Below are 20,949 nucleotides of genomic sequence, written 5' to 3' on the forward strand. Positions count from 1 at the left end.
TCCCTGCTCTAACTCCACCCTGTGTATTTAAGTCTTATTTAGCCTCTATTTTTGAAATGTTTCTGCCAGGATTCAAACTCACAACAATTTACATTAAAGGCAAGAATATTAACCACTGAGCTATAGAGCTCAATGGCTTGCTGTTAAACTGTCGCAGAAAAACCTCATAGTAGTTTCTAATATATTAGGTATTCATATACAGCAGAGGTATCATTTGAATTAATTTTTTTGGTAATTGCAAAAAAAAATGTATGCCACAAAATAAATATGGAATTACAAAAAAATATATAAAATGATACTTCTGATATATATGAATGCATAATACATGGGAAACTACTATTGAGGTTTTTAGCCATAATATATTTTCAGGAGATTAACATGGAACTCTATAGCTTAGTGGTTGCCTTTCATGTAGATTATTGTGAGTTTGAATCCTTGCAGAAACATTTAAAAAATTTAGGCTAAATAAAACTTTAATACACAAGGTGTCCCCCAACCAGTGGCGTAGCGTGGGTTGCCAGCAACCAGGGCAAGCCATGTATTGCTCCCTCACAACCTGTGGACACACCCCTTTTTACAGATAATGTAGCAGTTCTATGTAACACCACAGATAATACAGTGATAATTCTCTGAGTACAGATAATGTAGTAGATGGGTATGAGGCCCAAGAATTCAGAACACGCACAGTGTGACCTGAAGTCTGGGGCCAGGATGCGGCAAGGTGGGCCATATTCTCAATCCACTCCCCAACCCTACCGTGAAAAAAAGATGTGTTTGGACATCACATACATCACTACAAAATATACAGTATAATACAGCACCACATACCTCATCCATCCAGTGACATCTCCTGTTATGTAGACTTTCCTCAACGTCTTAATTTGGAGATAAGACCGCCATGACACCTTCTTTCAGCTGCGTCTCATCTCTGCAGAGTTTTATTATTATTAGTTTTTATTATTATATATAATGGCCCACTCTGTATAATGTAAAATGGCCCCTCTGTAATATTAGGATATATAATGGGCCATTATATATCCTTATAATACGGAGGGGGCCATTATATATTATAATAATACTGGGGGGGTCATTATATATAATAATTATACAGAGTGGCATTATATATATATGTAATAATAATACAGAGGGGGCCATTATATATCCTAATATTACAGATGGTTCATTATATATTATACAGAGGGGCCAATATATGTAATAATTATACAGGGGGGCATTATGTATTATACAGAGGGGCCATTTTATATAATAATTATACAGGGGGGGCCATTATATATTACACAGAGGGGCCATTATATATAATAATTTTAGAGGGGGATCCTTATATATTATACAGAGGGGCCATTATATATTATAATTATACAGAGAGGCCATTATATATAATAATTATACAGGGGGACCATTATATATTATACAGAGGGGCCATTATATATTATATGTATAATTATAATATATAATGGCCCATCTGTATAATATATAATGGCCCCCTTGTATAATTATTATATATAATGGTCCCCCTGTATAATTATAATATATAATGGCCTCTCTTTATAATATAGATTGGCCTCTCTGTATAATATGTAATGGCCCCCATTCTTTCTCCCACCTCCATAGTGCACCCAGTATGGCCCCTAGTACTTACATAAAAATAAAAAAAATACTCACCTCTCTTTATCGCCTCTTGTAGCTTTTGCTCGGGCGTCCCGGCGCGGGTGGTCAGGATGGAACACATCACACTGCCCATATGCACTGCTTCATCACGTCATCTCGCGAGACCCGGCACAGGAGGTCACGGGGATGTATTCTACTGCTTCATAAGCTTCAGGCCTGGCAGAACGGAGGGGATTGGAGCCATAGGCTTCCATCACCCTCATTATACTGCCTGCTGCCTGGCGTCCCCTACAATTTGGCGCCCGGGGCAATGCCCCCCTCCCCTCCATGCTACGCCACTGCCCCAACAGTGAAATATTTTGATTTTGTTGAAAAAAAAAAATGGAGCAACTGTGTTAATCCATCCCAACCTGTTTAATTTGTGTAAACTTGGCCAGTCATTTTTGTTGGGAAAGGTGGCAACTCTAACGGAATCCCCGCTCAGGACCTCTATAGGCCCACCCACTGCAGAAAGCCCAGCCTCTGTCAGTGCTATAAATGTCAGGACTCACTTTGGAAAAAATTATTATTTTCATCATTATATTCTGACCCCCCATAACTTTTTTATAGTTACACTGATGAGCAAAAAGGTAACAATGTTATGAACTTTTGACTTTCAGGCTCCATATCTCACTGTCCACTATAGCTTTAAACGTGAGGCTAGACAATCATCATGGACCTGAAACTATTTAGCATATGATTAGTTATGCAGATTCTTGTCATGTAACTGCATTCTTACTGTTTTGCTCCTGTTCTCACATTCCCTAATATTCCCTAAGGTGTTATTAAGTATATTCCCAAGTGAAAGGTCACTGGTTCAAAGCCTGAAACAGCCATGAAGAAGATTTCCCAAGAAATAGCATCTTTCCAGCTCATTGATAATCTTCTTCATGGCTGCTTCAGGGTTTGAACCAGTCATGACATTGTTACCCTTTTGCTCGTAAGTGTATGTCTACGGAGATGTGTGGGGGCTCATTTTTTGCAGGACGATCTTAAATTTTTGACAATACCATTTTGGGGTGTGTATGATCACTATTTATTTTGTTTTCTTGGGAGATAAAGTGATAAAAAAAACTGCGAATCAGCCTTTTTTATTTTTTTCTGTTACGCCATTCACCATATGGGCTATTTTTATATTTAATAGTATGGGTGTTTTTGCATGTGGTGATGCCCATGATTTTATTTTTTTGTGTATTCTTTTTTTAGGGAAAGGGGATATGATTTCTTTTTGCTTTTTTTTACTTTTTGTTAGGTCACCAAGTGGACTACAATTTACAATCATCAGATTGCAACTTTTATACAGAATTATAGAAATTGCTCCATTATTCTATATAGAAATCACTCTATCACAGTTCAGTGCTGCCACCTTGTGGCTTGAACTGGGATATATTATTAATGAGCCTGGAAACCTAGTACAGGCTGCGGCTCATTATTAGAATAGGGTGCTTTCCCTGATTTCCAGTGGGGGAAAGCGTGCTGTAACAGGGGGCATGTGGCGTAGTCTGGGGCCATGAGGGTTCAGATCTATGTGCAGAACTTTATGTGGTGTAAATCTGTGAGGGATGGGGCATGTGGTGTATTCTGGGGCCATGAGGGTGCAGATCTGTGTGTGAGGAGCTTTATAGGGTCTAAATCTGTGCGGTGCGGAAGGGACAGAATGTAACTGCGTTGTTAGTTCATTATTACAAGATTTGGGGCCCCACTTTTGATTTTGCCCAGGGCCATATTTTTTCTTAAACATCAGAAATGGTGCAATGAAAGAAGGTGAACTATTATAATGAATCACTTTTATGTGGATAACTGTGTGTAACTGGCCCGTAGAAGAAATGGTACCATGACGCACTATGAGAAGAAGATACATAAACTGGTGGAGGCAGTGGGATGTTTTTGGCAATCACATATTACTGCAGACCAAGAACACCTCTTCCTTGTAATTGTTTTTCCAAATTGCCTTGGTCTCTTTCAGCAGAAAAATATACCCTGCTACAGTGCAACAATTGGTCAGAAAGATGACAAGGGACATTTTTGTATCACTGTATCTCACTCAATTTTGGGCTAAAATCATTTTTTCAATTTTTGTAAAAATGTTGTGTTAAATAGGAGCTTAGAAAGCCCAAAGGAGGAGCATGACTGTAGGCAAGCCACAGGCTTACTTGAGTAAGGTAAAGAATGGGGCATGTCAGGCAGAAACTCTATGAGGTATGTCTAATCCTTATATAAGTTAAAGGTCAGCTCTCAATGCAAGTTCAAAGTCAGGATTGTCACACAACAGAACCTATGTGAGCGGAAATAAAGGCAGCTAGTGCAAGGTTAGAAAATGTAGAAGATGGTATAATTGATGACTTTCCACCAAAGGAGATGAAGTCAGAGCTATGGGGGACAGATTTTCTTCCAACCTGACCCACTGCTTGGTACCCATAGACTAATGTTTTCCCATAATTTACCTTAAAATTGCTTAAGAAGAGACAACATGCACCAATATTGCTCCGAAATTGAGGTGGAAACGTTTTGGAGTAAAGTAAGCCAAACAATAGTTGGTGGAAAGTTAGGCTACTTTCACACCTGCGTTCGGTGTGGATCCGTCTTGGATCTCCACAGATGGATCCGCACCGATAATGCAAACGTTCAAAACGGATCCGTTTGCATTATTCTTTAAAAAAAAAGTCTACGTCAAAACGGATCCGTCCTGACTTACATTGAAAGTCAATGGGGGACGGATCAGTTTTCAATTGCACCATATTGTGTCAGTGAAAACGGATGTCCCCATTGACTTACATTGTAAGTCAGGTCGGATCCGTTTGGCTCCGCATCGTCAGCGTTTTGATGTCTGCCTCCAGAGCGGAATGGAGGCGCAACGGAGCCAAACTGTTGCATTCTGAACGGATCCTTATCCATTCAGAATGCACTGGAGCTGAACTGATCCATTTTGCGCCGCTTGTGAGAGCCCTGAAACGGATCTCACAAGCGGACCCAGAAACCCCAATGTGAAAGTAGCCTTAGACAAATACATGTAAGCATCCACTAAATTTATTATACACCATGAGCTGTGATGAAACATTTTGTGCTTCTTTAGGCTGCCTAAGTTTATGCTATCTACATTTGTGCTCGGATCGGCAACCATTGGTACCTAACCTATTCTATCTAACTAAGCAGTAGTGTGAGTGCCGGAACTGCTGAAAATAGGGCAGGCTAAATGGGCCCACCCTAGTAGAGTGTCTATAAAAAGGGGATGGGAGGGTGGGGTTAAGACACCCAGTCGTCGTTCCGATGAGGACCCTGCAGGTATTTTATGCAGGAAACCCCGCCTCCCCTCGCACAAATCCGGATAATTAATTAATTGGACTATAACTTGTGCTCGGATCGGCAACCGTTGGTACCTAACCTATTCTATCTAACTAAGCAGTAGTGTGAGTGCCGGAACTGCTGAAAATAGGGTAGGCTAAAGGGGACAAAAACAACAGACCATAGATTGAATTAACTTATTTATTAACATAAATTAGTCCACCAATTTCCGAAAAGCATCTGACATCTCTACACAAGGATCTGGTATATAACTAGTATAACATGATGATTTCCATCGGCCTAACTTTTTAATCACATGTACAGGCACATTATTCTTTGAAGCCGCGGAGGCAGCACCAATACGGAACGAGTGGCCAGTAATTGATTGGGGGACAGTGCCAGAGCTAGCTAGCAAGATGCGGATGTATTTCAAGAAGGACTGTGCACTTAGAGGTACCATCTCAAGTCTAAGCAAAGGAGATTCACTGGAGACAGACTTGTTTAAACGCATCCATTTATGCAGAACTTTGACCAGACACCATTCAGTATCGGTGGGAAAGTATGTGACTTGTACGGAATTCCCCTTGCGCAGGAAGCACTTGTCTGGACTGGCAGAAGTAAACTCCCCCGGCCGGAGGAATCCATAGAAAGCCAAATACATTGCCGTCTTAATCAGTAAGCTGATGTACTTGCCGAAAGGGTACTTAAGCAAAGAATCCGACAAGAACTTGAATAATTCTCTGGAAACTGGCTGCCGTGCCAGATGAGTCACCGCAGAAGCCCTCTGAATTCCTCTTAACAGAGTTCTAATAGGATGGGCAGAAAATAATGATGGTTGATCTTGTACCAATGATGTTGTATCCCAGCAAGTTACAACTTAATGGTGCTGGGTGCCAACTTAAAGTTAGAGTGGCAAAAAGCAGCAAAGGCTAATAGGTAAATAATGGGCCCTTCTCCTGCTGGTGGGAGTGAAACTTTAAAGCTGTAAAATAAGGCCCATGCAGTCTTGTATGTCCTGAGAGTATTCCTGGACAGTGCTTGTGTCATCAAGGACCTGGCTGTAGAAAGATGTATATCTAGACCATTGTTAACTGATGGTGGTGGGGAGTTTCTGACAGGATGCGATCTGCCTCCGGAAATACCTGAAAAAAGAGTTCGAAATTGAGTCTGGACAAAGCATCTGCTGCGGTGTTGCGTTGCCCGCTGATATGAGAACAGATAAAGTGGAAATTGTACTGCAATGAGAGCCAGACAAACCTCCTGAGGTATGACATAATGTGTCTGGAACTCGACCTCCCCTTTATCAAAATTTCGAACACAGCTAAATTATCGGTCAGGAATAACACTGTCTGATCCCTCCACTGTGCTTCCCATACTTGTGCGGCCCCCACTATAGGGTAAATCTGAAACAGTGAGGAACACTGAATGAACCCTGGAGCTTCCCTGACCTCCTTTAGCCATGCACCTGCAAACCAATGGCTACCATTGATGGCTACGAACCCAACCGAGGATGAGGCGTCAGTGTGGACTATGGGGGATCGATTAGTCACGACCGGAACGAAAAAGGAGACTCCATTCCATTGAGACAGGAATCTATCCCACATGTCCAGATCGGCCAAAGCCTCTGGGTCTAGAAGCACCGTACTACCCTGCCCCTGAGCTTGAGAAGTCTGGAAATGAAAGATCTCCCCTGGGGAATAATGCGTATTGCAAAATTCAACATACCCACCAGAGATTGTAGCTCTGCCTTGGTTGTAACTCTAACCTGAGTGAACCTATGCACCACCTCCCTAATCCTGTGGAGTTTATCCATTGGAAGACTGGCTTGCATATTAACAGTGTCGAGACAGATCCCGAGAAAGGTGATACTTGTAAATCCTGGGGAACTACTGTCGGGGGTTCTATTAGTAAGAAGTCATCTAGGTAGTGGATTACATGGTTGACACGAAAGGTATTTCCCAGAACCCAATGAAGAATGCTGGCGAATTGGTCAAAGATCCAAGGGCTGGACTGTGAACCAAATGTGAGCTTGTTTGCGAAATAATAGTGCCCTTTGCCACTTAATGCCATGCCACCACCACAGTTTGGGTTGAATTGGGAGTAGTTTGAAAGCGTCTGTTATGTCTGCCTTTGACAACCAAGTCCCTTGCCCGAGACTAATTATGACCTGTATGGCTTCGTCGATAGATGTATATTTCATGGTAAATTCTGCAGATGGAATAAGTGAATTTAAACTTGGGATTTGTAATGAATGTGGGTCTGACAAGTCGTAGATAAATAATTTTTTATTATTGAATTTGCCGGTTACAACTCCTACCGGGTTTACTCTCCAATTGTCATATGGAGGTTGTGAGAATGGTCCAATCAAATAGCCTCGGTCTAATTCTGACTGTACCAGCTGAGAAATTGCCTCTGGATCTTTGACTGCTGATAATAAATTTTTGCACTCATAATTCGACTGAGGGAGGGCCAGCAAACCTGTGTGAAAACCTTTAGCTAGACTGTTGAGTACATATTGGACGCGGGCAGGCTCCGGGTGGCCGTCCAATAATATGCTCAAGAGATCTATGTTGACTACGCTTTGTAATGCAGGGTTGTTACCTTTTTGTGGGCATGTAATACGATGATGGGCCCTGAAACATATTGCACACAAATGTAACAATCTGCATTGGCTATAATGACAAGCTGCATAATTGAAATTATTGCAAATTTGTGCTTTGCCTAAATATTTGATTGGCCGACCCAGCTTGTCTAAACCCAACGTGGTTCTGCTAGTTGAAGGGGCGGGGGCACTCCTGGGTTGGGTTGTTTCCGTAGGGTTAGTAATATTGGAACACCATTCTGCCGTATGAGAATATGAATTACACATTGTACATGATGGTGCTTTGAGACCCGCAAAATGTCGACAGAACAGTTCGGTATCGAGGTTTGACCAATCAATTGTATGTTGAAATTGCGCATTCGCGGCTGCAGCTTTGGCCGAAAATGAATGGTGGTAGTCATAGAAAGCTGTTCAACCATACTTATGACCTAACTCTACCACCTTATACAAATATTGGTCCAGTTCTTCCCTTCTATGCGGGCTCACAGTGCAAATGACGTTGTGATAAAGGCTAAATGCCAGGACGAATTCTGCTATGCTGAGTTTCCTATTAAGTCTTGCATCTTTAGACTTAAGGACCACTGATACCCACATGTAATGGTTTTGTTATCTGGGGCTTCATGTGCTGCTATAAGTAATGATGCTAGATTTACGTCTTTGCCTTTGAGGATATCCTGACGAATATTTGCTGTGATAAAATGAGAAGGTGCAATAGATGGAGTAGAACCAGACCCACCATAAACATTGGACTGCGTACTGGTAGATGCGGCTGGTCTCTGATATGCCAAGCCAGATACTGCCAAACTGGCTTCAACTGTCTCCAGCCTAGCATGAAAACCTGGCATGGAATATGCCATGGTATTAATGACCGCATGTAACTGGGTGATTGATGTCTGGATCGTATCCAAACCGACGGGTTCCTGATTTGAAGTAGGGGTGTTTTCGCCGAGGAGACGGAAAAGTTCCGCTTTCCTAGCCAAAGCTGGAAATGGAATCTCTCTCCACAATAGTTCGGCTGTTATCTTGGGAACAGTCCATGATCTCAGTGAAGGGATAGAACCTCTGTCGGATTGCAAATCCATGCTTACGCAGGACGAGGATTGGTCCTCGGCAAACTCCCGAGACATACCTACTAAGAGAATTACAATTATAATTATAACAAAAAGGGGGTCAGTCAGCACATCCCATAGCACCGCATTATTGCAAATGCTATACCAGCAGGTTAGAGATATTTGGCAAATCATTTTGTACAAAATTATCTGAGCCCGTCTGCCGAACGTCAAGGCAATCTCTAGTTAGACGGGTTCCTAACACTATATACCTGTTATGTGCCATGGCGGCTAACATACAATTCAGAAGGTGTAGGTTCCACTCACATGCTGGGCTCACCTGAATTTCTGTCATTTTCGGTGCCAAAATGGCCTCCATTGAATCCAGAGAAGACATGAACCAGCATGCACGCTGGGCCCACTCCACACCACCCCCGGCGCCACACGGTCACCAAGGACTGCAATGAGAGTCCACACACTATCTCTCTCCTGGTGCCATATGGTTTCAGTGAGTGAGGGGGAGTGGGCCAAGCTATATACTAACACTAATTAAAATCAACCTGTGAGACAAACGAGCTGGTCAGGAGTGCACGACTGGAGAGGCGGCCACGCCTCCATCAAACTGTGAAGTAAAAAAAAGGGGGTCAGTCAGCACATCCCATAGCACCGCATTATTGCAAATGCTATACCAGCAGGTTAGAGATATTTGGCAAATCATTTTGTACAAAATTATCTGAGCCCGTCTGCCGAACGTCAAGGCAATCTCTAGTTAGACGGGTTCCTAACACTATATACCTGTTATGTGCCATGGCGGCTAACATACAATTCAGAAGGTGTAGGTTGCACTCACATGCTGGGCTCACCTGAATTTCTGTCATTTTCGGTGCCAAAATGGCCTCCATTGAATCCAGGGAAGACATGAACCACCATGCACGCTGGGCCCACTCCACACCACCCCCGGCGCCACACGGTCACCAAGGACTGCAATGAGAGTCCACACACTATCTCTCTCCTGGTGCCATATGGTTTCAGTGAGTGAGGGGGAGTGGGCCAAGCTATATACTAACACTAATTAAAATCAACCTGTGAGACAAACGAGCTGGTCAGGAGTGCACGACTGGAGAGGCGGCCACGCCTCCAGCAAACTGTGAAGTAAAAAAAAGGGGGTCAGTCAGCACAGTTGGGTGCAGATCATGGTTACATGCTGCCCAACACCAGTATAGCACCGGAGTGTTACTGCAATCCAACTGATGGTGCTTGATGAACCAACTACTGCCCCACCACCAGCACACGTGTTGCACATGACATGCGGCGGTGAGATACTACCGAGGCCTGACATGGTGGGCAACCCCCCTTCCTTCTCTGGCTAAACTGGTCAGGCAGACTAGTTAGAATGAGCCTGATGTCGTGACAGGACTTGAATCGTATCTGTAGTCGTGACAGATTGGAGCTCCCATGCCTATAGACGTAAAAGGACTTAAATGAATCTGTAGTCGTGACAGATGTGACAAATTTGGCCTGTAGACGTGACAGGACTTATATCGGACTGTAGACATGACAGTCATTATTATGCAACCTGTAGTCGTGACAGGATTTAAATTCGAGTCTGTATACGTGACAGACATGAAAATGCTTCAAAGTATACCATGAGTTGATACACTCTGCTATAATGTACAATTACGCTAAATATAACGTAGTTAATATGAATACGTATATCGAAATTTGATCCTGTAAGTCGTGACAGGATGGTAGGGTATTGGTAACTGATTAAGTTGATCCAATTCTAACCCAATAGACCAACCGCCGCGTGACGTAGTGAGCCCCCAACTGGTGAAAGTCAGTAACTAACCAAAATAAACAACTATACCTGCCCTCGGATTCTAACGTAGGCGAGCTTCCGTGATACCGAGGTGAACCCTATATGAAGATCCCACGTTCTTGCCCTATTGGAGTTAGAATGCTGACGTACAATGTATATGGGATACCGTATCGCTACGGGAACACCTTGCGTGACTACCCTGAAATAAATAAACTGTATGTTGTAGCCATGGAATAGGTAACTAGCACTGTGCACACCATGCACCACAACACCATCTAATATTTAAAATGTACAACCAAAAAATATATATAATTTATTCCCATTTTAATTTTTTGTGGGAAGTGTCCACTTTCTTAAATTTTTATATATTTTTATTTTATTAACCCGCAATATCCACATTATTTATATATATTTTCCCCTGTTGCCCTGCTAATAAACTTCAGTAATTATTTTTATAATGGCCCGTGAAGTACCCCCCCCCACCCCCTTGCATTATACATGCCAGAACCTATTGATTCATATGTTTCCAGCTGCAATACCATAAGCGTAAGTTGTTATACATAACAACAGCCGTCAGACTAATCCACCAGGCAGAGAAAGGAAACTGAGTTATGAGCAGCGCGCCAGTGCATTGATCTAACAGGTAAGTGCATGCTGCTGAAGTTATGAAGCGGACAGGGCAGAGTGGCCCCCGGGTTAAACAATAATATATATGCCGACCTCTGTACCTAACCAGACATAGCATATTACGCTTGGTTCACACCAGAGAGTTCCGAAAGGAGCGCTCTGTATGCGCGATTGTACGGGCGTTTACAAGCGCGCATACAGAGACAAGCGAACACACATTGTCGCGCGTTCCCGAAAGTCTATGTACGGGAACACGCGACAAACGCCAAAAAAAAACGCTCAAGTACTTGTTTGAGCGTCGGGCGTTTTACAGCGCGATCGTACGCGCTGTAAAACGCCCAGGTGAGAACCATTCCCATAGGGAAGCATTGGTTTCTCCTTGTTGTGCGTTTTACAGCGCGTAGGAACGCGCTGTAAAACGCTCAGGTGTGAACTGAGTGTTAAGGCCGGCCAGGTCCGACACTGGACCCACAGGAAAAGCCTTGATCTTACCGGAGTGCCGCTGCTCTGGCTGTGCTCGAATCTACTGCGATCCCCAGTGCTGTGGATGAATGGGAAATGACGTTGTTCCGATGAGGACCCAGCAGGTATTATTTGCAGGTAACCCCACCTCCCCTCGCGCACATTAATTGATTAGCCTATAACTTTAAACAGCATTAGTAAATCTGCCCCATTGACTCTATGCAATCATTTTTAGACATGGACAGAGATTTGGTCACCGGGCCTACAAGGCCTCACAGGTAAATAAACAACCTCCATTTACTGGAGCTGCCAGTTCCTTTTAGAAAAAGTAGATGCTCAACCTCTATTTGAATGTCTATTGGTTTTAATGCAAAATAAAGTTCAGAAAAGCATTACAGTTACATATCCATTAGAGCTTCTGCCAGTGTTTCTCATAGCATGGTGCCAAATGTAGTATCAAATAGACTAAACATTTAGTGAATGTGACAGTCCAGTGAAAGCAGCATTAGAGAAAGACAGAGTAAATCATTTTACTAAACAGAAACAAACAGTTCTTTGTTCCTTTTTTCTGCAGATACAGCACAGGAGCTAACAAATATAAAGGCTTCCATTCTAGCCACACATTCGAGGAGCAATATCAAGCAACAGCTACACAATGGGAAAGGTAATCACAAAACTGATAGGACTAATATTCTACTGCCAAGTATTCCGTACCATATCTGAGCTTTAGCAATTCATTTTTAATAACCTTTGACTAAACTAAACCAAGCTTAGCTAGCTACACAATAATTGACATTAAATTAACCGCAATCAGGTTCCATAGGAGCCTCCATAATATTGCATGATTGTTATTTATGCATTTCATTTTTAGATCATATTTTATGAGGATAGGAACTTCCAGGGCCGTTCCTATGAGTGCATCGGTGACAATCCTGACCTGCAACCTCACTTCAATGCTTGCAACTCTGCCCGAGTGGAAAACGGCTGCTGGATGCTGTATGAACGCCCCAATTATATGGGTCATCAATATTTCCTGAAGAGAGGAGAATATCCTGACTATCAGCAATGGCAAGGACTCAATGACTCCATAAAATCATGCCGACTAATCTCACAAGTGAGTTACATACAAAATGGTTTCTGATTTGTTTTCTGTTTCATAAATGGCTATAATAATAACATACTTTTCTACTACGAAGGTATATTAAAAAAGTTATTGTTAATTGATATCAAACTACTATTATATTTATGTGCTGCTTGCTGTATATTACTAATATACAAAATGTTGTTTTATTATTATGTACTGCATCATTTACAAGACTTACACTTTCAGTAGTGACATAATAAGGCCTGCGACATCTACATTGTAATTTTTTTCAGCCATTTGCATGGTGCCTAAGACTGTTTTACTTGGAATCCCTGTACTATTGCTCTATGTGCCTGTGTAGTGTCTACTCATGGTACCACATTATGGAAGTATTCTACAGTACCTTATTTAGATGTGGAAGATGTACAGTATGGCCCAATAGACTTTCATGAGTGCAATATGCCAGGGTTGTAATATGGTTGTATTCCTGAACCCTAGTAATCATATATACTGTAGGTTATAATTAAATTGCAATATTTATGTAAATAGTGGGGTTTCAACATGGGGGTTTCAACATTTGGCAACCATCACTATCAGCTGTTTCAGGAAGCCACCTGTGCCAGAAACTATAAAGTGGAAGATGCTGGAAGACAGCTTTATGCATGGTGTAGTGGCCGTGCTAGGGTACTGCAGCTCAACTTCCAGTTAGGCCTCCTGCACACGACCGTATGGCTTTTTCAGTGTATTGCAGTCCGTTTTTCACGGATCCGTTGTTCCGTTTTTTGTTTCCGTTGTATTTCCGTTTCTGTTCCGTTTTTTCGTTCCGTTTTTCCGTATGGCATATACAGTATACAGTAATTACATAGATAAAATTGGGCTGGGCATAACATTTTCAATAGATGGTTCCGCAAGAAAACGGAACGGAAACAGAAGACATATGGATGCATTTCCGTATGTGTTCCGTTTTTTTGACTTGAATGGAGCCACGGAACGTGATTTGCGGGCAATAATAGGACATGTTCTATCTTTAAACGGAACGGAAAAACAGAAATACGGAAACGGAATGCATACAGAGTACATTCCATTTTTTTTGCGGAACCATTGAAATGAATGGTTCCGTATACGGACAGTAAACGGGAAAAAAATGGTCTTGTGGAGGAGGCCTTACGGTAAGTAAGTAGCAGCTGAAAACTACAGATCCTCAACAATCTAATATTGATGATCTGTTCTGAGGATAAGTCACCAATATCTATAGCCCAGATAACCCTTTCAAGTACAGCTCTTTGGAAGTTGAATATTTCTAATTAATTTCACACAAATGTACTGTAATTAATATAAAATGACTTTTATTACAATGATGTAGAAAATGAATCATAATAATTTAATGTTTATTTTCACAGCATTTGGGATCTAGCAATCATAAAATTCGAATTTATGAAAGAGATGATTACAAAGGAGAAATGATGGAATTTATGGAAGATTGTCCAAATGTGTATGATCGTTTCTGTTCCCATGAAATTCATTCCTGCAATGTATTGGATGGCCATTGGATTTTCTATGAGCTTCCTAGCTACAAAGGCAAACAGTACTTGCTGAGACCTGGCGAATATAAGAAGGTCACAGACTGGGGCTCCTCAACTGCCAAGATTGGATCTTTCCGACGAGTATTGGATCTTCATTAAAAGTTGGAACTTTACTAAAAGATCCAAATATTTCTAACATAATAAAAGAGTCATAAACTGCCATGAGAGTGATCTGTTTTTTGCTGATAATTTTGTATCTTATTTGAAATGTAACATAAACACTAGAGGTCAGCAGGGTTCTTGAAATTCGTTTTGTGTCCGATTCAACCAATGTTTAGAAAAATGGATTTTGGATCCAAATCGATTCTACATAAATCAAATTTTATCCAGTTGGCCTAAAAATTGGTATATGACACTCTGATGTCTTCTAGGATTCAGATTTTAGCACAGAATGGAAAATAATATCGGAGTGACACTGAAATATATATAGCTATAGGTAAACGCATGTTTGACGGAGGTAACAAACCGTGTGTTTAAAAACATACTGCGCCGTCTCATGTGTTATGCTTTTCATATCAGAAGGCTTCCAGGCCGATGGTATTTAACCCCTTAAGGACCCTAGGATTTTCCATTTTTGCGTTTTCGTTTTTCACTCCCCGCCTTCCCATAGTCCTAACTTTTTTATTTTTCCATTCACATAGCCTTATGAGGGCTTATTTTTTGCAGGACAAGTTGTACTTTCTAATGGCACCATTTACCGTTGCATACCATGTAGTAGGGAGCGGGGGGAAAATGGGGTAGAATTGGGAAAAAACACAATTCTGATAAAGGTTTTTATTTTTACACTGTACATTATGCAGTAAAATTGACCTGTTATCTTCATTCTCCAGGTCAGTACGGTTAAAACGATACCACACTTGTATAATTTTTCTTGCGTTTTAATACTGATTTTTTTTTTTAAACCTTTGAGGACGTTTTTTTTTCATAACCATATACTGAACCCTACAACTTTTTTGTAGCTATGTGTACAGGGCTGTGTGAGGGCTCATTTTTTGCAGGACGGTCTGTTCTTTTCAGAGAGACCAATTTTAAGTGTGTGCGACTTTTTGATTACTTTTTATTAAAAAAATTATGGGGAGTTGAAGTGACAAAAAATGGCAAATTGGCAGTTTTTTTTTCCCACTACGCCATTTGCCGTATGCCATTAATATTGTTATATTTTAATAGTATGGGCATTTTCGCATGCGCCGATGCCCATGATTTTAATTTTTTTTTTATTGGTTAAGTATTTTTATTTTAATTTTAAGGAAAGGGGGGTGATTTGAACTTTTTTTTTTTTACTTTTTTTCCCTTTTTATTTTAAAGTCACCTTGGGTGACAATAACTGCCAATTATTCGATTGCCCATAGCATTCAGTGATGGCTATATAGCCATCAATCAAGACTTTATTTGAAATATATCAATACAAGGCTGCCACCTAGTGGAATGTATTGATATATACATCTAATTGATTCTGAAGCCAGCTTGAGGCTTCGGTCAATTAGCGCAAGGTAACAGATTCCCCAATCTCAGCCGAGGAAAGCTGTTACCGTAACGGAAGCGCACTACTTCCGGTTCCGGTCTTCGCAGATGTCGTGGTCACATTTGACCACGGCATCTGAAGGGTAAGATGTATGCGATCAGCCTTATGGCTGATTGCATACATGTGCTGCGGGTCTCTGCGGGTGCCATGTTTAGGGATCGGACCCATGATGTACAGCTACGTCAAGGGTCCTTAAAGGGTTAAACACACATGGTTATGGGCTATGGGAATATAACTGTGGCTTTTCCAGACCAAGCTTTCAAACATTATGCCTTAACCAGTCCGCTGCCCCTGTTTCAGGGGAGTACATACAGTAATGCCTTTGCAGCCGGTCCGGCTGCACAGGGTCCCAGTGCGGGAGGGGGCCCCGTGAGAGGTTTGGCAGCAGGGCAGGGAGAGATGAGCGCTTCCATTGTGGAAGAGCTCATCTCTATATTCATCTGTATTGACGTCCTCAGGACGATGCTGCGGCGGGGCAGGGGAGAGGCCTTTCACCCATAGAGGCACTATGGAGGCATCTACTAGGGGGCATTATTTACTGGCAAACATGTGGAGAGAGGAGCACTATGGAGGCATCTACTAGGGGGCATTATTTTCTGGAACACATGGGGGAGAGGAGCACTATGGAGGCATCTACTAGTGGGCCTTATTTACTGGCACACATGGGGGGAGCACTATGGGGGAATCTACTAGGGGACATTATTTACTGGCACACATGGGGGAGAGAAGCACTATGGGGCATCTACTGGGAGCCCTATATATAAGAATTATACTGGCACTATGAGGGGGAGAGGAGCCATATGAGGGTATCTACTAGGGGCCCTATATATTGGCATTATGTACTGTCACACATGGGGGCACTATGAAGAAGTGAGAGTGAGGGGCACTAGAGGGGCATCTGCTCATTATATAGGGGCATTATATACTGGTACTAACTATATGTTCAAATGTTCAATATGGGGGTGAGGATGAGTACTATAGTAGTATTTTATACTGGCATACATTATGGGGGCACTATGGGGAAGAGGGGAGAGGAGCATTATCGGGGCATCTACTTGGGGCACTCTATAGGGGCATTTTATACTGGCACATTATGTTAAGCACCATGGGACGGGGGAGGAGCACTATGGGGGCATCTACTGGGGGCAGGAGTATTTTATACTAGTGCAAATTATGGGGCACTATGGGGACCTTAGCTCAACTGTGGGCACTTAAAGTTCTTTTTTGGACACACAGTAGGGGCATTGGTACACATTATGAGGGCACTATAGGGACATTGGCTTGACTGGGGGCACTAAGAGGAGGTATTTTCTTTTACTGCCACACAACCGGGCATTATTTGTTTCATTTGGGGGGGGGGGGGGACATTATGTGTATACTATTTGTGTCAGAGACACTGTTTCCTGGGCGCAGTTATTTTTTAGGGCATAATTATTGAAGGGGCACTATCTGGTACTAGTATTTTCAGGGTATTTATCTGTTTCTGCAGTAAAGTATTGGGGGGCACAGTATTTGAGGTGGCAGGATGGCATGTTCAGAAGGTTGGAGGATGTTGGAAAAGTAGGAAACTAAGATGTCTGTCTGTCAAACTCTGCAGAGAGAAGAGATGGATGAAAGAAATCATCATGGTGGTCATGGTGGTCTGGTCTGAAAGGAGAAGATGAGGAAAGAGAAGGTTTACATCTAAGGAGACATCACTGGATGTACAAGGTATGTGGCACTGTATTAGGCTACTTTCACATCAAAGTTAGTGATTCCGGCAGGCTGTTCCAGTATACAGGGTGGGCCATTTATATGGATACACCTTAATAAAATGTGAATGGTTGGTGATATTAACTTCCTGTTTGTGGCACATTAGTATATGTGAGGGGGGGAAATTTTCAAGATGGGTGGTGACCATGGCGGCCATTTTGAAATCGGCCATTTTGAATCCAACTTTTGTTTTTTCAATAGGAAGAGGGTCATGTGACACATCAAACTTATTGGGAATTTCACAAGAAAAACAATGGTGTGCTTGGTTTTAACGTAACTTTATTCTTTCATGAGTTATTTACAAGTTTCTGACCACTTATAAAATGTGTTCAATGTGCTGCCCATTGTGTTGGATTGTCAATGCAACCCTCTTCTCCCACTCTTCACACACTGATAGCAACACCGCAGGAGAAATGCTAGCACAGGCTTCCAGTATCCGTAGTTTCAGGTGCTGCACATCTCGTATCTTCACAGCATAGACAATTGCCTTCAGATGACCTCAAAGATAAAAGTCTAAGGGGGTCAGATCGGGAGACCTTGGGGGCCATTCAACTGGCCCACGACGACCAATCCACTTTCCAGGAAACTGTTCATCTAGGAATGATCGGACCTGACACCCATAATGTGGTGGTGCACCATCTTGCTGGAAAAACTCAGGGAACGTGCCAGCTTCAGTGCATAAAGAGGGAAACACATCATCATGTAGCAATTTCGCATATCCAGTGGCCTTGAGGTTTCCATTGATGAAAAATGGCCCCACTATCTTTGTACCCCATATACCACACCATACCATCAATTTTTTTGTTCCAACAGTCTTCGAGGGATCTATCCAATGTGGGTTAGTGTCAGACCAATAGCTGTGGTTTTGTTTGTTAACTTCACCATTCACATAAAACTTTGCCTCATCACTGAACAAAATCTTCTGCGTAAACTGAGGGTCCTGTTCCAATTTTTGTTTTGCCCATTCTGCAAATTCAGTGCGCCGCTCTGGGTCATCCTCGTTGAGATGCTGCAGTAGCTGGAGTTTGTAAGGGTGCCATTTGTGAATAGCTAATATCCGCCGAAGGGATGCTCAACTAATGCCACTCTCCAGTGACATGCGGCGAGTGCTATGCTGTGGGCTCTTGCTGAATGAAGCTAGGACAGCCACTGATGTTTCTTCATTAGAGACAGATTTCATGCGTCCACATTTTGGCAAATCCAACACTGAACCAGTTTCACAAAACTTAGCAAGCAGTTTGCTAACTGTAGCATGGGAGATGGGTGGTCTCGTAGGGTGTCTTGCATTGAAATCTGCTGCAATGACCCGGTTATTGCGTTCACCAGACATCAACACAATTTCTATCCGCTCCTCACATGTTAACCTCGGCGACATGTCAATGGCTGTAAACAAAGAGAAACTTGTAAATAACTCATGAAAGAATAAAGTTACGTTAAAACCAAGCACACCATTGTTTTTCGTGTGAAATTCCCAATAAGTTTGATGTGTCACATGACCCTCTTCCTATTGAAAAAACAAAAGTTGGATTCAAAATGTCCAACTTCAAAATGGCCGCCATGGTCACCACCCATCTTGAAAAGTTTCCCCCCTCACATATACTAATGTGCCACAAACAGGAAGTTAATATCCTCAACCATTCCAATTTTATTAAGGTGTATCCATATAAATGGCCCACCTTGTAGAACAACGTACCAGAATTCACTGGATCCGGCACTGTTGGATGCAGACAGAATTCCCTCTGGCCCCATTAACTATAATGGGGTAGGCAGAGATCAGGCCACAATCTGGCAAAAATGCAGAGAATCAGCGGGACACAAACTACTGCATGCTGTGGTTTGTGTCCGGACAAATCGTAGTGCCGCAGGTGTGAAAGTAGCCTAACCCTGTATGTTTTGTATTGCTGTATGTAATGTTAGGAGGGAATAGGTTAGGTTGAGAATTTGGCATGGGGGGTGGAGGGGCCCAGGCACATTCTTTGCACAGGGGCCCTCTGCTATCTGTGTCTATCCCTGCCCTGTTTATACATACACTAGACATTAAGCCCGTTACAATAACGGGCGCTAGAACAGTAGTGCATAAACATTAGTAGGATCAGTCTATATTAATTTGCAAGGGAATTTGACTACATTGTATTTCTTGTTTTATTTTTTATTTTTTGTCAAAAATATTTTGGCAAGAAGTCAAAAGTAAAATAATAATAAAAATAAAATGGAAACTTATATATCACAATACAGTAAGTATAATTATTATAGTGTTGAGTGCGAATATTTGCAAAGCGAATTTTTATCTCGAATATCGCCACTTTGAGATTTCACAAATATGTCGAATACATGACCCCATATTCGCATATACGAATATTCGCTTTCAAGACGGATAGGGTTAGTGAAACTCTATCATTATAAATTATTTTGTGTGTGTCCTATCCTATTCAGAATACAATATTATATATTTTTTGAATTGCTCAAAGTCCCAATAATTCCATATTTGCGCACATATGATGGTACCTTTCATTAGCACAATTTAGGTTGCCCCAATAGTAGAATATGTCGAAGATAGTGCTATATTCGTCAATTTCAAATATAGCACAATATTCGCCATATTCATCAATTTCTAAACGTTATTGCCGCCTCGTGTCAAGGCTGTGAAATGCCTCATGCTGTATTGCGATCCGATTTGTGCGAATGTTAAATACTGAATAATCGCATATGCTAATTTATGTTCCAAGTTCAATAACATTTCCCAATCTACAAATCTAATCAATGGTTTAAATACTCCTGTTAGAGTAAGGACATTCTACGTAAAAACTTTCCTGCGAAAATTCGTCACTTGACTATTCGCAATAATCTATTCGTGTTGTGTATTCCCTTCTTTTCTCAAGTGTTAACGGGTTGTGTCAGACAGCACTACACTGCATGTATTGCGAAAAATCGTATATATGTTATTTTTGCGGCATTCCATTGGCGCAACCTACTCCCGCCATTTCAAGCTTTCAATACATGTAAAGGTTTTTAAACGTGTAAAATCGTCTCCTAAGGCCTCTTTCAGACGGGTGTTGCGGGAAAATGTGCGGGTGCGTTGCGGGAACATGCGTGATTTTTCCGCGCGAGTGCAAAACATTGTAATGCGTTTTGCACTCGCGTGAGAAAAATCGCGCATGTTTGGTACCCAAACCCGAACGTCTTCACAGAAGTTCGGGCTTGGGATCGGTGTTCTGTAGATTGTATTATTTTCCCTTATAACATGGTTATAAGGGAAAATAATAGCATTCTGAATACAGAATGCATAGTAAAATAGCGCTGGAGGGGTTAAAAAAATAAAAATAAAAATTTAACTCCCCTTAATCCACTTGATCGCGAAGCCCGGCATCTCCTTCTGTCTTCATCTTAGCTGTGTGCAGCAACAGGACCTGTGGTGACGTCACTCCGGTCATCACATGATCCATCACCATGGTAAAAGATCATGTGATGGATCATGTGATGACCGGAGTGACGTCCAGTG

The 20,949-nt window shown here is 41.9% G+C and overlaps 1 protein-coding gene across 1 annotated transcript; it reads left to right on the plus strand.

Annotated features, from left to right (window-relative positions):
• The first annotated feature begins 12,164 nt into the window (after positions 1 to 12,164).
• On the plus strand, positions 12,165 to 14,275 carry LOC121007627 (gamma-crystallin M1-1). Its single transcript, XM_040439684.1, has 3 exons — positions 12,165 to 12,173; positions 12,381 to 12,623; positions 13,994 to 14,275. The coding sequence occupies exons 1-3, from the start codon at positions 12,165 to 12,167 to the stop codon at positions 14,273 to 14,275; spliced, it is 534 nt and encodes a 177-aa protein (XP_040295618.1).
• The last annotated feature ends 6,674 nt before the right edge of the window (positions 14,276 to 20,949 follow it).

This window comes from Bufo bufo, chromosome 7, assembly GCF_905171765.1.
Source record: "Bufo bufo chromosome 7, aBufBuf1.1, whole genome shotgun sequence".
Classification (NCBI taxonomy): Eukaryota; Metazoa; Chordata; class Amphibia; order Anura; family Bufonidae; genus Bufo; species Bufo bufo.